This window comes from Malurus melanocephalus, unplaced genomic scaffold (assembly GCF_030028575.1).
Source record: "Malurus melanocephalus ecotype Western Australia unplaced genomic scaffold, MMel_1.1 scaffold_196, whole genome shotgun sequence".
Taxonomy (NCBI): domain Eukaryota; kingdom Metazoa; phylum Chordata; class Aves; order Passeriformes; family Maluridae; genus Malurus; species Malurus melanocephalus.
The window spans coordinates 977,085-995,858 of NW_026623428.1; the positions used below are offsets into that span (position 1 = coordinate 977,085).

Below are 18,774 nucleotides of genomic sequence, written 5' to 3' on the forward strand. Positions count from 1 at the left end.
CAAATGTTGATGTCTTCTTGCATGCATTTTTACTATTGTAACTATTAAACYGATTATACATTTTTATATCTAACATTATATAACTAGATTACCTTCTTTTATCTGAGAAACATAAGGAATCAGAGTGGTTTCAAGGTTGACCCTAAAATTACAGTTTGCAGGGTTCACTGACTGGAACAGTGCTTTGAAATCCRCTTGGATGAAAAAAACCCACATATAAATCTTAAGTATTTATCACACCCTCTTTGACAAAACGAATCCAGTCCAGGTTGTTAGAGTTTCATGGATGTGGATAAGTTTCACTTGGCATACAGAACAACCATGTACTGCTAGACCTTCAGARAAGATATAGGAAAAATAATTCCATAAAATCACATTAACACAATTTAATTAAAAAGTAAAATAAAATCAGACTAAATCTGTCCAAAACAGAAGCTTTAGAAGTTWAAAGTTTCTTGGAGTTGCTTGACTGTAATACAGACCCACTAAAACAACTGTTCCCCTCCCAGCTGTAGGGCAGGTAYAGCAGTTAGCAGGTCTGGCTGGTTCTGTGTTGTGTGGAGCTGCACTCAAAGTGTGAGGGATAAAATCAYTGCACTTTTAAACCATTTCTTTTTAATAGCATAAGAAAAGCCCAATGAACGAAAYGGAACAAAAATATTTTATTTAGATATTTAACTTCTAAATTATAGTATGATAAAAAATTAYTTCTGCAAGTGTCAGCTGCATTCTATTTTCAACAGTTGATGTGGCCATGAACAGGTACAAATTATGGCAACAATTATACTCATCATTCAAAATGCTGAACATGCTGTCACATCTTGAGTCTTCAGCTTTCCAACGTTTTTTCCACCCTCTCAGAAAATATACTATAAAAAACAATGTCCACACACTTGAGTGTAGCAGAAATTAAAAAGATCCTTTCATCACTAACATGTTTAAAATTTACTAATGCTTGAAAACAGTAGTAGCTAACTTCTAATATGTGTGTTAACATATCTTCAAAAAAAATTTATAAGGATTTTGCTGCTATTCTCATTAGAGAAAAAAAAAAGAATTCTTGCCAATTCAGTACTACGTCCTTCCAGCATCTCAATATACACAGTATCTTTCTAATTGTGTTAAGAACTGTGGCTTTGTAAAAAAACTATACTAAGTTAGATTACTTCTCTTACTTTTTTATACTTCAAGTGTGGGCTGTCCTAATCTATATTTTCACTTAATTATATTGTCTTTCTTCTGAGTACACGTAATACGCTGCTTCCACCTTATGCTAAGAAGGAATAAAGAAATTCTTCTTCCCTCCCACCCCCAGATTTGACTGTCATCTGCATAGACTTTTCATAATTAACAAGTAAGTTTTGCAAGATTGTACAGCAAATTTTGAACCAATAAAAATAAAAACATKAATGACAAGTGATTGTTTTGGTTTGAGACAGTGATTCTTTATGCAACTGCCTTCCTCCCTCTTCAAAGCTCAGCTTTCTTAGAGCTGAAAATGCAACTTAATTTCATTTTATAACACCAATTCTGTCACTGAATTTAATGGAATGAGGAAATCTTCCCAATCTTTAGCCCAGCATTAAATAATGGCAGGTGAGCTGGGACTTCCTATGGATGAAAGCAGCATTTCCTTCACYAGCTCACTRCTAASAAACTGCCTCCTCCTCCTCCTCATGTTGTGAAGCTTTGGCATTTCCATGCACAGCAGATCTTCAGCACACAAACTGTGTCACCTTTCTGACTTGTCTTGGCAGAACTCTTTCTCCAGTAAAATAACAAGAATTGCACCAAATCAAAATCCTTCATAGCTGGATTTAGTGGAGGAGCATTTACCTCTAAATGACACTGCCTACTTTGACCTTCAAGTGATGGGAAAACATGGAGAATTTTGCCTTCCATACAGCCCAAGGCACAGCCTTAAAAAAATCATCAAAGGTGCAGACAATGCACAATGTGTGTAAAATTACCCAAACTTACTTAGATATTTCACGTTTTGAAGTTTTCCAGGTAGTGTTCTTTGAAATACAGAAAGCAGAGAGAAGAAAGAACTTTACATTAATGGACAAGACCCTCCAGATCCAACACATGCATCCAAATAATCAGAGAATTCTGTATTACAATTGTAAAGCATGTCAGAGTTCTGCCATCAACAGTTATACACAATTAATTGTTACAGCACTCTCACTGCATCTGTGACAACAATCTCTAGAGTCTTTTGTTTGGAAATTCAAATGATTAAATATAAACYGATGCAAAAAAACCCCAAACCAAAATAAAGACAACCCAAAAAAACAACCCATGAGCTTTACAGCTACTCAGCCAAAATCAACACTTATTTAATAGTTCTATCTCATGCTATTAAAATGGATAATAAAATGCAACAGTTAGCAATGTCTAATTCTCATCTATCAAAACTGAGAATATTTGAGGTATTTGAGTTCTCCCTTAATTCTCCCCAAAGTAATGTCCTGCTACTGGAACGTGAATACAGGTTACATGAGACAAAATTTGACTCCATGAGCAGAATGAGCAAAACCACATTGGTAAGATGTCCTTTCCTACTTGCTGTTTCCATGCTGATTGTAATAGCACCTGGAATGGATTACATAGATGTGTTTAACTTTGGAAAAGTTGCTCTTTGGAAACAGGAGGGACATCCTGCATGAGGATATACCCACCTGGTCACTGCAGGAAACAAGACATGTTCTGTGTCAGTACATTAACATGGCCAGTTGGGAGTTTTTTGCATTTTTCCTTAATGTAACACTATGACAGTACACGAGCTTAATCACAAAGAGATGGTAAGTTCTGTAAACTGCAAAATAACTCCTAGGCTTCTGTTCACTGGCTGGTTCAAGACAAAGTATTCCCGCCTGTTTACTGCTTGTCTGGTTTCTGTCACCCCAGGTGCTTTTGTAGCACCACGTCCATGAAGGATAGTAAGAACCCCCCATAAAGCATACTCATCTCATGGCTGAACAAACCTAGAATATCTTCAATATAAAATATGGCCTTCCTTCCCCCGTCTCTGTGGTTTTTTTATTAGCCCTTCAGGAAGAAAGTAGGAAACTGTGTTTCCATGGTATCACTCAGCATATGGAGGACCTGTATTTTTGTCTATTATAAAAATGCTACTTCAGCCTCAGTATGGTGCTGTTTGTGAGTCAGAACAGCCAGACTGCAGAGGAGAGATGAGAGATTAATGCAGAAGAGGGAGACCTGCACTGAAATTAAATACTGAGACACAGGAACATCTGGGAAAAAGAGACTGAGGAAAAGAGCTGCAACATTTCTAAAAGCAAATTATACTTCTTCTGATGGAGAATTTCTTGATCTCACCTTTGGCATTTTATCTTGCTTCTGAAAAAAATCCTGTTCTCATTCACTACAACACTCCTGCCATCAAGTACATCAGCACTTAAAACTAGAGGCTGGACTACAAAATTTACTAAGGCTTAGTGTTCTAAGCTATTTTATGTCCAGTTACAAAATTATTCTTAGCAAAAAGTAGTAAATTTTGATTATGGCATCTGTAAACAGTGCAATATSATGACATTTAAATTATAACAGGAATAATTTTGAAATGTATTCTCTTCCATTCTTCCATGCTGCATTTTTCAAATCATGAAAGACTTTTTACAAAAAGACCAACAGATTCAAGTTTACTGGCCACAAAAAATGGAGTAACAGATCTTCCTCAGGGACTATTTGTTCCTTCAAGTAGATTTAGTGCTGAGACAGTGTGGTAGTTAAAGCACAAACAGAGGCTGTTGATAAAGTGGCAATGCATAACAACGTTGTAATGTRTTATAAAGGAGCAATTGCCTGCAGTTCGTCAGTGTGGATGTGGCAATGAAGTTCTGCTTTACATATTCCAGGCACTAAGAACTTTGTCGCACTCATTACAGGAGGTTCTTCTTCCCCTAGAAAAGGAAAAAAAAAAAGAAGTGAAGTTCATTAATTGAAACACTGATTTTGTACTTGGTAAACATTTCAGAAACAAAGCAAAGAGAACTTATGAAAACTCTCTGCACCATCTTGCTATACACCCCAGGGGCTGAACTACCATGCTCAGTAAAACCTTATCTAAAGAAACAACACTATTTTTCTCCCCAGGCACAACTTCTTAGGGAAGACCTTATTAGTGAATGGACCTTGTAAAGGTTTGGTTGTTGGTACTTCCTCAAAATTAAACTGGTTTGAACTTCAGTTGAGGATGTCAAAAATTACGATCTCTTTGGAATTTTTCATTTGCAGACCAATAGTCTGCACAGGAACTGCACTGAAAGATAGAAAGGATTATAAAAATTGTGTGATYTATGGTTTTAATTCAGAAGATTATATCTAACTGTCCTTTAAGGAAGAAAGGAAAGATCTACTTTGAGATGCTAAACGAGAGTTATATCTATCTGTTCTGACCAAGTAATGAACAGAAAACAAGCAAAACTCAGAAATGCTGTGAATTCAGAGTAATAATTTGGATGTRTCCATATTTCAGAACAAGAATAAAAAGTTWAAAAATTTATTTATTCCTCTCATTRTCAGGCAGATAAATATCAGGGCTAYAAATGTTTTGTAYGTCTGGGACAGTAAAGAAATTTTAATGGGTTGCACTTCAAAAGGCAGTTSTAGATACTGTCTCCTTTGTACCCTGTACCTCATTAGGACTGTGATTTGGGGGAGAGTCAGTCAAGACTGTGCTTTTGGATGAGGACAGTAAATATGAAAATGGCAGAAATTATTGTGTTTTTTTTTAAGGCATTGGAATATCAGCAATAAAATCCAGCTCTACCAGCGAGAGCTCCAACATTTAACCCCTACAGCTGAAGTGTGTTAATGAGGAGGTATGTGACTGGAGAATTAATTACTGGAAAGACTGCCTCTTTCTTCCAGTGCCTCCCTGCAGCTGGGATACCCAGCTGACAGCTCAGTAATTGAATCAGGAGGGGAACACTGGGAGAGCATTCTTACAGGGAGGCCATACATTTTAAACTAGCATCCTCCTGTCACCAGAACCTTTAGAGAGAGAGAGATCATCTGTAATTTTTTTCCTCAAACGAGAGAAAAGGCTAAGTTAGAAGATGGCAGGAAACTTCAAAGGATACAGTTTTAATTTTGCAATCAGAGTAATTGTGGTTTAAGTAGTGAAATCAGTAAATCTGTATTTTATTCCACCTGTAGTTTTTTTCAGGTTTTAACTATTCAGTCCTATAKACTATCTAGCTGATAAATACAGATGTTGTATCCATAAATTAACATTTCCTCCAAGATAAATTCGGCATCAAGCATTAGTTATGAATTATGTTAATAATAATAAAAAATTCATTTAGCCAAGAGAAAAGTATAGTTAACTCCCTGTCAACATTCATTCCAGAAAGCAGAACAGCATACTACCATCAAAATGCAATGTTCACCTGTTGTAGCCGCCTAAGGAAAATCTCAGCAAAGAGCTATTTTATCATACACAATTGCTGGAACATTCCACACTTGTGGATGTACTTGTGATGCCAGTTCTATATCCTGGAAGTAGCAAGGTCAGATCAGTTTTTTTATATAGCCTGAGGCAAATTTACATCTTCTAGCTGGAGGTATCTAAGCTGGGTATCTATTCTGGAGAGCATCTTCAAAGCATTTACATTCCTCCACTGAAAACCATTTGTTCATTCCCCAGCCCCATATCTGGTGAAAAGCCTGATGTCATCCTGAAACTTGAGTTAACCACAGTACAGAYGATACCCCTAAAGGATCCAATATGTGCTGGAGCAAAATAGGATGTCAGGTTTAGATTTATGGCTGGCTGTGAGAATGCTTCACCATATCACCCTCTTGATTACACCACACAGCTGTCAGCTGAAATCCCAGCTGCCAAGGRGTCCCTGGAAGAAAGAAGCTATCTCTCCAAGAATAGGCCAATTAATGAGCAGTGACTTATTAATAGAATTTTAGTGAAACCTTACCTAGCTAAGATTTCCTCCACACACTGTAAGTTAAGAAAAAATTCATTTTTCCAAAGTTACTGTAATTGTTTTACCATATTTATACAAGTCTTACCTTTCTCTGCAGCTTTCTATATGGATCCTCATGTATTACCTTACCTATTTGGAGACTGCAGAAATATGCTCACACAGTAACTGAATTTAAGCTTTGAAACACYTCTGCATCTTACCTAAACCTGATGATGAAGAAACACTTCCTGTAATGGAAGACGTTTCCATTTGGTCTGTCAACAGTCCTTCCATTAAAGGTAAAGATAATTCAGACGAAGGAACAGATGAATCATAGATTCCAGAATCTCGAGGCATGTCTTTCAGATTTGAAGCTTTAACAACATGTAACAATGGCTGAAGGACAGAGCTGCCACCACCTTGAATGTCCTGAGTTTCTATATCTTCTCCAAGGTTTAAGTGCTGAATTATACAGTGAGAGTCTGAATTCCCCACTGAAATATTTACATCTGTTTTCAGGTAAAAATCACCATCYGTCACCTGTTTATTCACTAAGTCATTCAAAACCAAGCCTGAATCAAATTTTTCCATGACAGGCTCCGAGTAATGTAAAGAAGGTGGAGGGAAGGGAATAAATTGTTTCTCAAACCARTCTGGTTCCTGATCAATGAACTGATGCATATTGCAAATAGCAACATAAAGGGACCTTCCAGATTTGCTCCTGAAATAATTTCTTTTACTAATGTTAACAGGAAACACCTCTGAATCCTGTACACTGAGATCTCTGGAGTGYAGGTGTGAATACAGCTGGGGGAGATTGTCCATGAGTTTGTATTTTGTGCTGAGATCCAGAATAGCAGGGATGTCTCCYTCACAGGAATAATCAAAGTAGACTGCAATGAACTTGCAGAGGTCAGCTGAATTCTGCTTTGCCTGMCGAAGCTTCTCTGCAACAGTCATCACAGCAAAGAGAAACAGTTCTCCTTTTCCTGCATCTTTGGTTACTCCTCTGTGCTTCCAGTTCTTTTTTTCAACAAAGTATTTCATTCCTTTGGAACAAACAATGATGATAAACTGGGACTCATTTATTTTYTTAATAAGCCACTCCTTCTGATCTTCTTTACAGTTTTTTAGATCTTCCCACAAATCTAAAGCCACCTGGAAAAGAAAAAAAAAAATTCTGGTTGATAGTAACTTGCATGAATGTAAACCCAAGTAGYTCCTCAAGAAACAAAAGCTCTATGGATTTGACCCATGGCAATATTTCTTGGGGAATAAAAAGAACACAGAAATGTGGATGGATCAAATAAACTACAATTTACTTATGTAATCAAATTTGATATTATCAATCCATAATAAACAATTGTGCCTGCCTCAAACAATTTACCATTGTACGTCTGGGTCTATAATGTGCTGAATATAATGAAAACAACAGAATAATAGAATTGTTTAGATTGAGAAAGACCTTTAAGATCAAGTCCAACCATTTACCCAGCACTGCCAAGTCTGCCACTCAACCCTGCCCCTAAGTGCCATATTCACTTATCATCCTTTGCATATTAATGAATTGTGATGCCAAGAATTTTCATATCTAGATAGAAACCTAATTAGAGCCTATAATGCCAAGGCGTTCCAGTTAGAATGCAAAACAGAAGCAGCCTTATCTGATAAGTAAGTTATTTTATTTTGTACTTTGTCAAGCTTTCTGACCGTTCTACATGATCTGAAATGCTTGTGTACACCAAGATAAGGGATTAAATGCCTTATCTCAGAGGAGGAATGAGAAAAAAATAGATGCAAAAAACTTGCATAATAGACACATCACAAACACTTATAAAATCTTCTTTGAAACTTTTTTCCAGAGAACAAAGATTTTTGCTCAGCTGTATCACCCATAGCAGAGTGGAAAACTTTGACCTATCTATCAGAAGATAGAGTAGGTGGATGTCCAGAACTCAAAGACTCCTGAAAATTGCTACATCTTCATAGCAGATCATTTATTCCATAGTACACAGAGCAGTAATAGCTCACTCCAACACCATTCCAAAGAGAAGCAGTGTAGCAGGGCTRAAGTACATCTCTAAAAGGGGTTTCAAATAAGTTCCTCTTAAAACACTTTATCCTGAACTATTTCGAAAAAGTTGTGACCATCCCCAGCAAACAGGCGAGGCCTCGGTTGTGTTTTTGTGTTTTGTCACCAGATGGCAGAGTCGCTGTAATGAAAACCAGCTCCCGCTCACATCCCGCAGGTGGGAGGAAAAATGCAGCACAAAGAGACCAACGATTGTGCTGCCTTTTTCCAGCTGAATAGTGGAGGGCTGGCCACACACTGATTCTATTTTAAAAAGCAGTATGAGATTCCAAACCTACTCATTCAGAGTAGCAATTTGAATGTCTCTCTCATAGCTTTCAAATAAAAACAAGGAAAAAAAGATTTGCTGATTTTACAGTATTAATGGAACAGAAGGGAAGTAAAAAATAAAAATYGATTAGTAAGTACATACTGTTAACAAGTAATCCTAATCATGCAGTTTTTGCTCTGTGAGTAGAAGTCTTCATACATTCGACTTCTTTTAAGTCACAGTACAAAACATATTTTAGGAATACTGAAGTATATCAGACAACAATATCTCTTTGTTGCTGCTGACCATAGAGATGCAAGACCTACTGAACAGAAAAAGCACTTAATATAAAACAACTAAATATAACTAAATGAAAGTACTGGAATCATGATTTTCCACTATTCTGTTGRGTTGTTTTGTTTTGTTTTTTCACACTGGATAAGAACTGCTCATTTCCCCAAGTAAAGAAAATTTATACAGCCAATATTTAGAAAAATAACAGAAGTTGTCTCTGTGGAGAGACTGAAATACCTAATGCTCACACACAGTTTTGTTGGTGCTGTTTCAATAAAGGAAAGTTGTTTACATATGAAATGTTGGGTTTACCTCACAGCCACAGAAGTCCTGAAGAAAATAAGCAAAGCATTGGATGACATTAATGTGTTTCTGGCAATCTTTACTGGAATAGCAGATGAACACTTTTGGCCGGGGACGGAGTCTTTCCACATGCAGACCTGCAGCATACGCTGAAGATTCCGAGCTCTCCTCGTCTAGATGGGAATATATATTTTCTAAATTGGAAGAGAAAAGAGAGTTCACACCATAAAGCTTGATTTTGTTTTGGCTTTTTAGAACTTTTGTAGRCTCTTTACTAATGCATACAGCAATGATTTTTTTTCTGAATATTTTCCTCTCCAGCCTGAAAAAGTTGCACACACTCTTATTTATCAGCCTATGAGCTGCTGCATGTGGAACACACTTTCAAAATTAAATGTGCATTTATTTCTGTCCAACTCAGAAAACACAAGGAAGGTTTATTTTATAAATAAAATGAGGCTGTTTCACCTTTATCCRGTTCCAACAGTCTTCAAATCCCTGTCCAAATATTGTAAGCCCAAAAGATGTATCATCTTCAAGAGTTTCCTGTCTAACAAAGTCTCGTTTAAAAAAACCCCAAACCACAACATAAGCCAGGTAAGAATATTAAACTCCAGGTCCACAGACCCTTTCAGGATATCATACAGGATCCCTCTAGTGTAAATATACACACCCGTGTTTGGACATTAATTTGACATTAATTTGCAATAAGATATTATTAATTTAGTGTTTCTTTCCTTGCATAGATGCTTTTATGCTGGAACATGAAAGTCTGGCCTTATGCCAGACTAATTCAATCTAGTTCTACAGCTGATTAAGCTAATTTGGAATAAAGCATGAGTATTTCAAAATATTAATATCCATCTAGGGATTTAATTCAGAACAATTCATCAGGAATAACTATTCTGGAACAACCCTCTGTACACAAATCCTCAGTGATTTGTCTGTTTTTTTTGTTGGAACTGTGCTAGCTGTGAGCAAAGGGATAACTACAGAAGACCAGAAGGTAAAAGGATTTAACCCAGCTGGCGCATGGCACTTGCAGTATATCTCAGTGCCAAAATTCAGGTGGATAACACAGATATGTGAGGTTTGGAGAAGTAATATCTTTTTCCATTATTCATGAAACCACATGATYCTCTGAATTCTGTTTAAAAGCCAATGGATTTTTAACATCTCAATGTATCAAGTGTCGCTTGCCAGCTCCTGGATAGGGAGAAGTCAGCAAGGAGGGATGGAATCTAAGTTAGAAAAACATCTGCAAGSAGGTTTTAGAAAGAGTAAATTTAGGAAGATGGCTTAGAATGAAAGGTAAAGGCAACTTCCAGGAAAGTGAGCAAATCTGGAATAGTWGCTGTAGATAGTATTCCAGACAGCACTGTGAATTGTATTGGCATCACATGGCTTTACTCTCCTTCTGATTTAAAATAAATATGAATTAGATATTTCTGAGTGAAATAAGGGAATATTTAAAACATATCCATTTACAAATCTGTTTGTAATCTACATGGTTACGTAGTGCTTTCTCAAATAAAAAGAGACATGAAATAAAAAATACTTTCCAGTATTGGTTTTGCTCTCTTCTTTCTACAGTGTAGTCTTGATCTGTGATACAATACTGTCTTGACAACAAATTACTATCAAGCACTGATTAAGAATTTGCTACCAGTTTCACCAAACAAAAAAGATGAAGGGAGGCAGGAGAACTAAAAAAGAAAGCTGTTCAGATAAAGGTACTTCTGGAATTAACCTACCAATTAAGACAGTTTTGGTTGCAAAAGGATGTCCTTAAATAGAACTCTGTAGTGGATAAACCCCCTTACCTTGCTGTTTCTTGCGGCACATCACTGTGAAAAGTGTGGCAAAAGCAGAGATGACAACCAAGGGGACTGTGATGGCAATAGCTCGGATCGGGCCGGCCCACGGAGAGTGCACTTGGCAAAAGAAAGCAGAATTAGCCACATGCAAATAAGCTGCATTACAATTATCTAAACAAATCTTCACCCTGGGAATGCAAAACTGCTGCAGTACACTGTTACCAGGTAATTCTCAAAGACAGAGTGGGCTCAACCATCATGTTCTGCTCCATTTCAAATARGCTTTTCATGGTGGTGCCCCAATGCCACAGCATCAGAGTGACTTGCACAAGYAACAGCTCACAACAGCCCAGGAGAACAGCCCTGGGTCAGGTGTGCTTTTGATGRGATATGCAATGGTCACTTGGATCTGACACATTTTGGTTCCAGAGTGCTGAAGTTGCCACTTGGGAAGAACTGTCCTAATGAAGAGACCACCCTTGCCAACGTGCATTAGGACTCAGTGCATTCTGCCCATTGCCTCCATCTGGAGCTGTTTTGAGCCTGCAGTTGCACTCTGAAATCCCTGTTTAGCTTCTCAAAAATGGGTCTGGTACATGGGCACGTGAAGCATTCACCTGACAGGTTCTCCAGATTGCTTGGTTTGATACCTGGGCTGAAGGACACGGGTGATGCGCTCAGGCTGCTCCCACAGTTTCATTACACACTTTCCACACTACTGCACTATCAATTGTGTGCAATTAAAGTTCTAATTCCTCATACCCACATATATTACAAAAGTCACTTTCCCACAAAGATTTCCAATGATGTATTAATCTAAACTCCAGTAAATACAAATACAGAGATGCACATGTCAAAGTGTGTACATCAACTCTTTTACCATTAGGTAAAAAAAAATCACAGCACAATTACCTCAATCATCTAGATAACGGCAAGCAAAGGTCAATTAGAGACTTATTTCYGACATAATTAAAACTGGATCTAAATTAATAAGGCAAATATAGTATATTGTTTAAGAAACAGAACTCATACCTGGTTTTAGTGCATAGTGCATTGTYTTCCTTGTTGTATTAGTGTCATCAACCAGCTTGGAAAAGCAAAAGATTAATTTTATTTTCTGCAATATGTAATAATTATAACAACTTTTATTAACAAATGTGAAGGAAGTTACTCCTCAAAAAAGGTAAAACTAAAGAGCAGCACAAACTAGTATAACAAAAATTGACCAAGCAACAGAATTCCAATCTAAAAGAAAAAAATCAAAGCTCAGGAATTATTCAGGCCCACAAGTTCAATTTAAGGCACAGATCAAAGTGCTGTGCACTCTGGGAAGCAAAGCTATGGAAAGGTCAAGAACATTCTGAAAAATTTACTTGCCCAAGTTACTTCAGCRGGGATGCCTGAAGTTCAATTCCACCAGAGTGTGATTTGAAATGCTTTAATTTTACTCCATTTTCCCATTAACATCCTCACTYAGGTGTTTTACCAAAGACTATTTAGAAATATTACCTCAATTATATAATCCCCTGGAGATACGTTCTGAAGAACACAACTTGTAGTGTCTGTGTTCTGTTCCTAGAAGAAAGAAAGAAAACTTTGCAATTCATTCACATACTTTTAAAACCTAATAAAGAATTCACATAGATTTAGCAGTGCACTCTGGTATTAACACACCTTAAACCAGCAAAACTAAGTTTCCCCATTCAATTACAGAGTCCTCTGCCTGCAGAACTATTTGTTTATCCAGGTCCAATGCAGCCCTCAAGCCTGGTTTTGACTGATGAGTGCTATCACAGTACAACAGTTGTTTACATAAATAGTTTCAAAAACTTTTAYGATTTTAAAACTGATACKGTTTTATATTTTTACTATTTTATARTAAGTTTTTAACATTTCTACAAGACCTTAGAACACYTCATGTTAATAGGTTTTGTGCTTTTAAGAGCTGCAAAACTCAGCCACGTACCTGTTTGCAAGTCTTTTGCTTAAACAGCCCTTCATGCTTAAGTTTGTAGTGAAGAAAGTAGTACCTAAACCCAAAGTTGTGAGGTGCATGATCAAAGGACACCTGCATGTTAAAACCTTGCTGGGTAACATTCACAGTCCTTGGCTTCCAGTCTGTCAGAGGAAATATTCAGGAATCACAAAATGAMTCTCCAAGTACAGTAACTTTTTGTAAGATTAATATAAAAAAATATAACATTTTACTTACAAGGTTTGCAGACAAGGTTTTCTGGCTGTAGCAATAATTCACATGCTACAAATGAACAGAAAAATTATCAATTATACTGTGTCAAACTGCTATACTATTTAAACAGAAAAAGAATGAGAGCAAAAATAGGGAGTTCATTATTTTGAATACACCTACTTCTTTCCCAGACTCTAAAATCCCTTTTCTAAATACAATTTGCAAACTTAACTTCTTTGTTATGATTTCAAGTCCCTTCTCATTTTTAYATGAGAAACAGAGATTCATTAATTTGAAAATCACATTTCTTAGTGAGACAAAAGGGATAACACCAGGCATAGCAGATCAGGAGAGGAAGTCAAAACTCAAAATACATTTACTCAGATTAAGTAAATATGCTGAGCACTACTACAAATATTACTGCAGTCTTCAGTAACAGACAGACTTGAAAATACTTTAAGAAGTTTTATAGGTAAGAAAACCTCTCAGCAGGACAAATATCAATAGTTCACCCCAAAGGGTACTTGCAGTTCCTCCCCATATACCCCAATACCATGTGAGCACTGAGCTTATTTAAGTTTCTTCTCTCTACTTCCAAGAAGAAGTGCTAAGTAATTTTGAGAAACTCAACTTGATCAGCTGCTATCAAACTTTAAATGTCTTTCCCTACATCTAAGGGATAGTTGTTTTAAAATTCTTATCTCAAAAAGAAAAACAAMCTGTCCTTCTCCACAATGTCCAGAGAGGACTACACCATCTTCATGAGTTAAATGATCCYGAGAACCACAGGAACAACCCTGCTRTGGGCAAGCCTGAGGTAAYCTCAGGCCTACCTGAGACTTTTCTTCTGGTTGCTGCATAAYACATATGATCACACCCCACAGATTYATCTCTGGYATGCAAATTCTTTCTGCTTAACACTCAGATCTTMCTTCCAAGACAATGTCAGGAACTACTTAACCCAGAGTCAWCTAACACCATCATCCACTRYATTTCTGTGTTGGGAAAACCAGAAAGTCAGGCGGATGGGAAGCCAGCTGAAGAGATTATATGCAATATTATATTATATACAACACTGTATTAGATGCAGTACTTACATCTAGTTCGGAAGAAAAATGGGTGATAATTACTTTCATTTTTAACGGAAGGAAAAGGTACAATCTTTACAAAGTAATCTGTTTCAAACTTCAAATTTACAAAGGGCTGGGACTCCATTCCCTACAAAAAAGACAATATTGCAAAGTATTTTAAAATCAATTACARCTGAAAGTATTTTTCAAAGCAAGCCCATGATTTTGTAATCAAAGGCTGAAATAAATACATCAAGAATCCTTTTTCTACCCCTCTATTCCAAACTGACATGARGAATCTCAATACATAGCTGGATGTAGACTATTACACAAGTCCATCTGTACTCCAGAGTCACCAAAATGACAGTTCCCAACTTCAGGAAAGGTTSTATCAAAAGGGACAAGGTCGGTTTCTAAAGCAACATCTATCATTAATTTCAATAACTATACTTTTGGGAACCAACCATTTGACAAGGGTATGGAGCTATGGGACAAGGGGGAATCGAACTGAAAGAGGACAGGGTTAGATTGGATACTGRGAAGAAATTCTTCAGTGTCAAAGAAGTGGGGCCCTGCCATCGGTTACCCAGAGAAACTGAGGATGCCCCATCCCCCCAAGTGCTCAAGGCTGGACAGGGCTTGGAGCAGCCTGGGGCAGTGGGAGCTGTCCCTGCCCATGGCAGAGGGGCTGGAACTGGATGATCTTCGATGCCCCTTCCAACCCAAACCATTCTGTGATGATAAACACTTTCAAGACTACTCACATAGTCAAACAACACGGAAATTTTTCATGAAACAAAGCACTTACTATTCGTTTAAAACTGGGACTGAGCTGCTTTGGATCTTTTAAAACCATCTGCTGGCATTGTCTTCCCTCTGATTTTAACTCCTCTAGTATTACTCGAAATCCCTTCARGTACTCAATCCCTATAAACAGGCAGGGCATTTAAACAGAAGATTAATATTTCAAAACCATAATGTGGTATTTTATGCAATTTGAATATATTTCATTTGTCTTTAAAAATAAAAACTTACCAGTCATATGAAATATGTTTGTATTTAATTCCTGTTGTATGTCAGCTCTTCCTGCATATTCTATATTGCCTATCTAGAATTCAGTCTTTGACAAAGGCTGCAATCACTACATAGTTGTGTAAGGGTTAGAACAGAGGGGAGAGGGGCCCATGTCTCATCTGGGGTTTGCAAATTAKCACTGCAATATAATTATCAGTACCTTCTTCACCCTCAGAAATATTTTAGAGTAATTTCACATTTCCATTATTAGCAATTAAATACAGTATTTTGCTGGCAATTACAGAAATATTCCTTTATAAGATTTTACTATCATCCCTGAGACTACAAGATTAAAGTGATAATAATTGCTACAACTTCTTTAGTTCTAGTACAGTAAGGGATAACAGAAAACTTGACTTAAATGGAATGGAATTTATTCCAGTACATATATACTTCCAGTTATTTATAACTGCTGCCAGAACTACACCCATTTTGTTCAAGTTACTCTAACCCAACTTCTCTCAGCACAGTGTCTTTACAATGTTCCCAGTACAGAATTACTTCATGAAATGACTAAACTGAGTCCCAGTGATGTGAATATCCCAGGAAAATGCYRGTGTAACCCTGTGACAGTTTGTGGCTCTGRTATCAAAGGCATTGCACAGCCCCTCCAGACCAACTCTCACTACTCCATCTCTTCAACAGCAATGCACATATTTATCAAAGACACAGGCACAGCTTCTGTAAGCTCAATGCTGCATAAATCAAAAAGGACTAATTTCAGTTTATGCTGCGCTTGTCTAACCAAAAAATAAAATCCCAAATGTATAATTTCCACATTTTCCACCATTTTCTCTGGTTCACTAGTTTTCACGGATTTGTGTTTTGATTAATGTTTTATAATTTTGTAGRAGATAAAATGCTGCCAAATGTGTTCTTAGTATTCCATGGAACAAAAGCACTATTTGTCCTTACATGAAAACCCTGAAGGAGAAAGTGTCCAGTTCCCATGTTACCCGAGATGTCTGAGCAGCAGCTCTGTCCTCACACTTTCCAAAGGATTAACCTCTGATGATTACAAGGAAGAACACCAGGCTTTGTTTCCCATGGATGTTTGATTCATGCARTCTGCAGCTGAAGATTACCAAATGCTTTCAACTGCACAGTTCTGCAGAATTCAGTGGAATTTTCAYACCTTTCTTTCAAAGTCCAGAAATAAGTTTCTCATTGGAAATATATTTCTGCACATCCTCAATTTTTGGGCACTACTGCTCTAGTTGGCAACAAGGTACTTCCATTGACACTGAACTAATGGAGGAATACTCTTAAYGACCAGGCCTGGCAAGGAAACACATTGAAGTTTGTATAGCTGTGATTAGATAATGTTTTCCACCTGTGAGATATTCTGCCTCCCCAAGAACCTTTAAGTGTACCAGGAATTAACTTAATCAATGCCACTGAAATRCACTAAGGCCTTAGGGCAGAAAATGAAACCAGGGACAATTGTAGAGTTTTGAAGAGAAGGAATTCAATAAACTGGGATAGTAAAAAGCAGTGTTTGGCTGCAGAGAGCATCCTAGTTTTAAGGATATTTTTGAAGCCAGTAAAATTAGGAGCTTTGCAAACACGTAAAGAATTCCTTTCTTCTTAGGCAGTTAGCATCAATGATTCCAAGCATAATTTAATTATTTTTAATACTGAAAGAGCAGGAAGTCATTACCAAATCCATGACCAATAAGTCTATTTCTCTCTAGAACTTACCAATGGCATTTGCTGTCCAAAGGATCATCACAGCCACCTGCTCCTGGCATGCAAACTGACTGATAGTGATGTTCTGCACATCTCCAATCACRTGTCTTCCCACTGAATTCAGGTAAGGAGTGCAGTCTAAAAATACGGACAAATAAACACTTCATGAAAAACAGTCTAGCTGACATAAATTCCCTAACATTTCTTCAAGACTGAGCAAAGTAAAATTGCACTATTTTCTGTAAGTACTATATAGTAAATATACATGAAGTTTTTGCTTCAAGACACAAAACCCACAAAACTTTACAAATCACTGAGCAGTACCACTTGCACTGGCTGCCAACCCCTAGTTCACAAGATTCCCAAGGAAATTACCAGTTTATACCACCAGAGCAACCAGTGCTACATGGCACATGTTGGGACTCCCAGAAGAGAACAACTTCTCCTTGTAATTGTTCAGAAGAATATGAAGACTGACATTAATTTTCTTCATTTACAAAGCTCAAAGCAAGAGAATGTTGCAAAATGATCAGGAACACATGAGAACAATAAACCATGTGAAGCTCGAGAATGGTGCTCAGAAGAGCTTTTTAACCACAATACTGCTTGTTCCTGAACACAAAGAACCAGCTGCCTAAATCCATCTCTCCTCTACTGTCCATTCTGTAGCCATATCCCTGCAGACCATTTTACTGCCACTGGATTCACTCAGGACTGGTTTTGTCTTGTTATCCTCATAAAATGCAGTGTATTCCCTAAAGTTACAGCTCCACAGATTTGATTACAGAAAAAATCAAAACATCAGCAAAAGATTCCTGACTTTGTCGTTTGTTGTTCAACTTTACCATGTTGTTTTGCTTTCAAAACCCCAAATTGTATTACTTTTAGAGCTTTTCAAAATTTAAGCTCATATTTTGTGTCAGGAAGAGAAGTAGCAGGCAGGGAATTCACTAGTTCTGGAGCACAGTATACATGAAGATGGGTGTGCAAAAACAAACATTCTGTTTCTGAAGCAGTGGAACCAACAAAATCCAGGAGAAATTGATCAGTAGATTGTACAAAAAACTGAGATCATTTATAAGGTATATATTCATCCGTACTTGTCAAGCTTGTAGAAAAGAAACATGAAAAATCAAGTGCGATACACCAGTACAGGAAATTTCAATTTACTTCAGAGGTGTAATCTTAAAGGCAAGGAGAGAAAAATTATTAACTGTAAAGGAGATTTAGAAAATGGCTTTTTACTATGAATAACCATGGCAAAGGATCTTTTATATGACTGTCACAGACACAAGAATAGAACAGTCTGTACAACAGTGYCTTTTACTAAAGCTGGGTTGTTGGTAGTGACACCGCTGTTTGTAGAATTCGGTTGCTATGAGTGAACTCAGTGACAGCATGAACTTCCTCTGAGGAGGAGAGAGGATCTCTTTCAATGGAAAGTCTGAAGTAACTGGTTTTTGCTGGGTCTGGATCTAATTAATAGTAARCCCAAAATTTTGGATCCTGGTTACTAGAATTTTATGGTCAAATGACAATTTGCCAAAATGGAACACAGCACAAATGCCTGAAGTTTGACTGCAAGTCACTGATTCACAGTCTTAAAGAACAACAGTTTTAGGAAGAAAACAGCATGGAAAAATCACACATTTTAGGAAACCACTTCTTTTACTTGAATRCAAGTGACATACTATAAAATACAAACATTTCTTTTTCACCTGAATAAATAATGTAACCAACTAATTTATCAACACAAAACACAGTTTGCTAGAGYTGATGTGTGGCAAAATAAAAGCCTTTAAATTACAGCCAGCAAGCCAAATTTTCTTTTGTGCTGGCTTATTAAAGTTAAATATGTATTTCCATACTAYGTAAGCTCTTTAGTCTTCATATCAGCAAACTTTGTTCCTAGACCTGCAGAACTCMAATAACTCCTTTGTCCAGGAAGCACACAGTGCCAGTAGAATTGTGAATTAATACTTCTCATTGGTTAAACACAGTTTATGGTGCCAGAATTAATGGAAAAAAACATGACACATACTGGGAATT

At 37.0% G+C, this 18,774-nt stretch overlaps 1 protein-coding gene across 1 annotated transcript in view; it reads right to left on the bottom strand.

Moving 5' to 3' along the window:
* Positions 1–675: 675 nt before the first annotated feature.
* Positions 676–18,774, bottom strand: part of IL17RD (interleukin 17 receptor D) — a 41,588-nt gene continuing 23,489 nt past the window's right edge. Inside the window, exons 3-13 of the mRNA XM_057373405.1 lie at positions 16,738–16,863; positions 14,771–14,889; positions 13,990–14,110; positions 12,917–12,961; positions 12,671–12,822; positions 12,214–12,279; positions 11,737–11,791; positions 10,711–10,821; positions 8,897–9,081; positions 6,170–7,106; positions 676–3,926 (exon numbers count right to left, since the gene is read on the bottom strand). Of these exons, the coding sequence (XP_057229388.1) occupies positions 3,811–3,926; positions 6,170–7,106; positions 8,897–9,081; positions 10,711–10,821; positions 11,737–11,791; positions 12,214–12,279; positions 12,671–12,822; positions 12,917–12,961; positions 13,990–14,110; positions 14,771–14,889; positions 16,738–16,863 (2,033 nt within the window). The 3' untranslated portion in view covers positions 676–3,810. The remainder of the gene's footprint in view (positions 3,927–6,169; positions 7,107–8,896; positions 9,082–10,710; positions 10,822–11,736; positions 11,792–12,213; positions 12,280–12,670; positions 12,823–12,916; positions 12,962–13,989; positions 14,111–14,770; positions 14,890–16,737; positions 16,864–18,774) is intronic.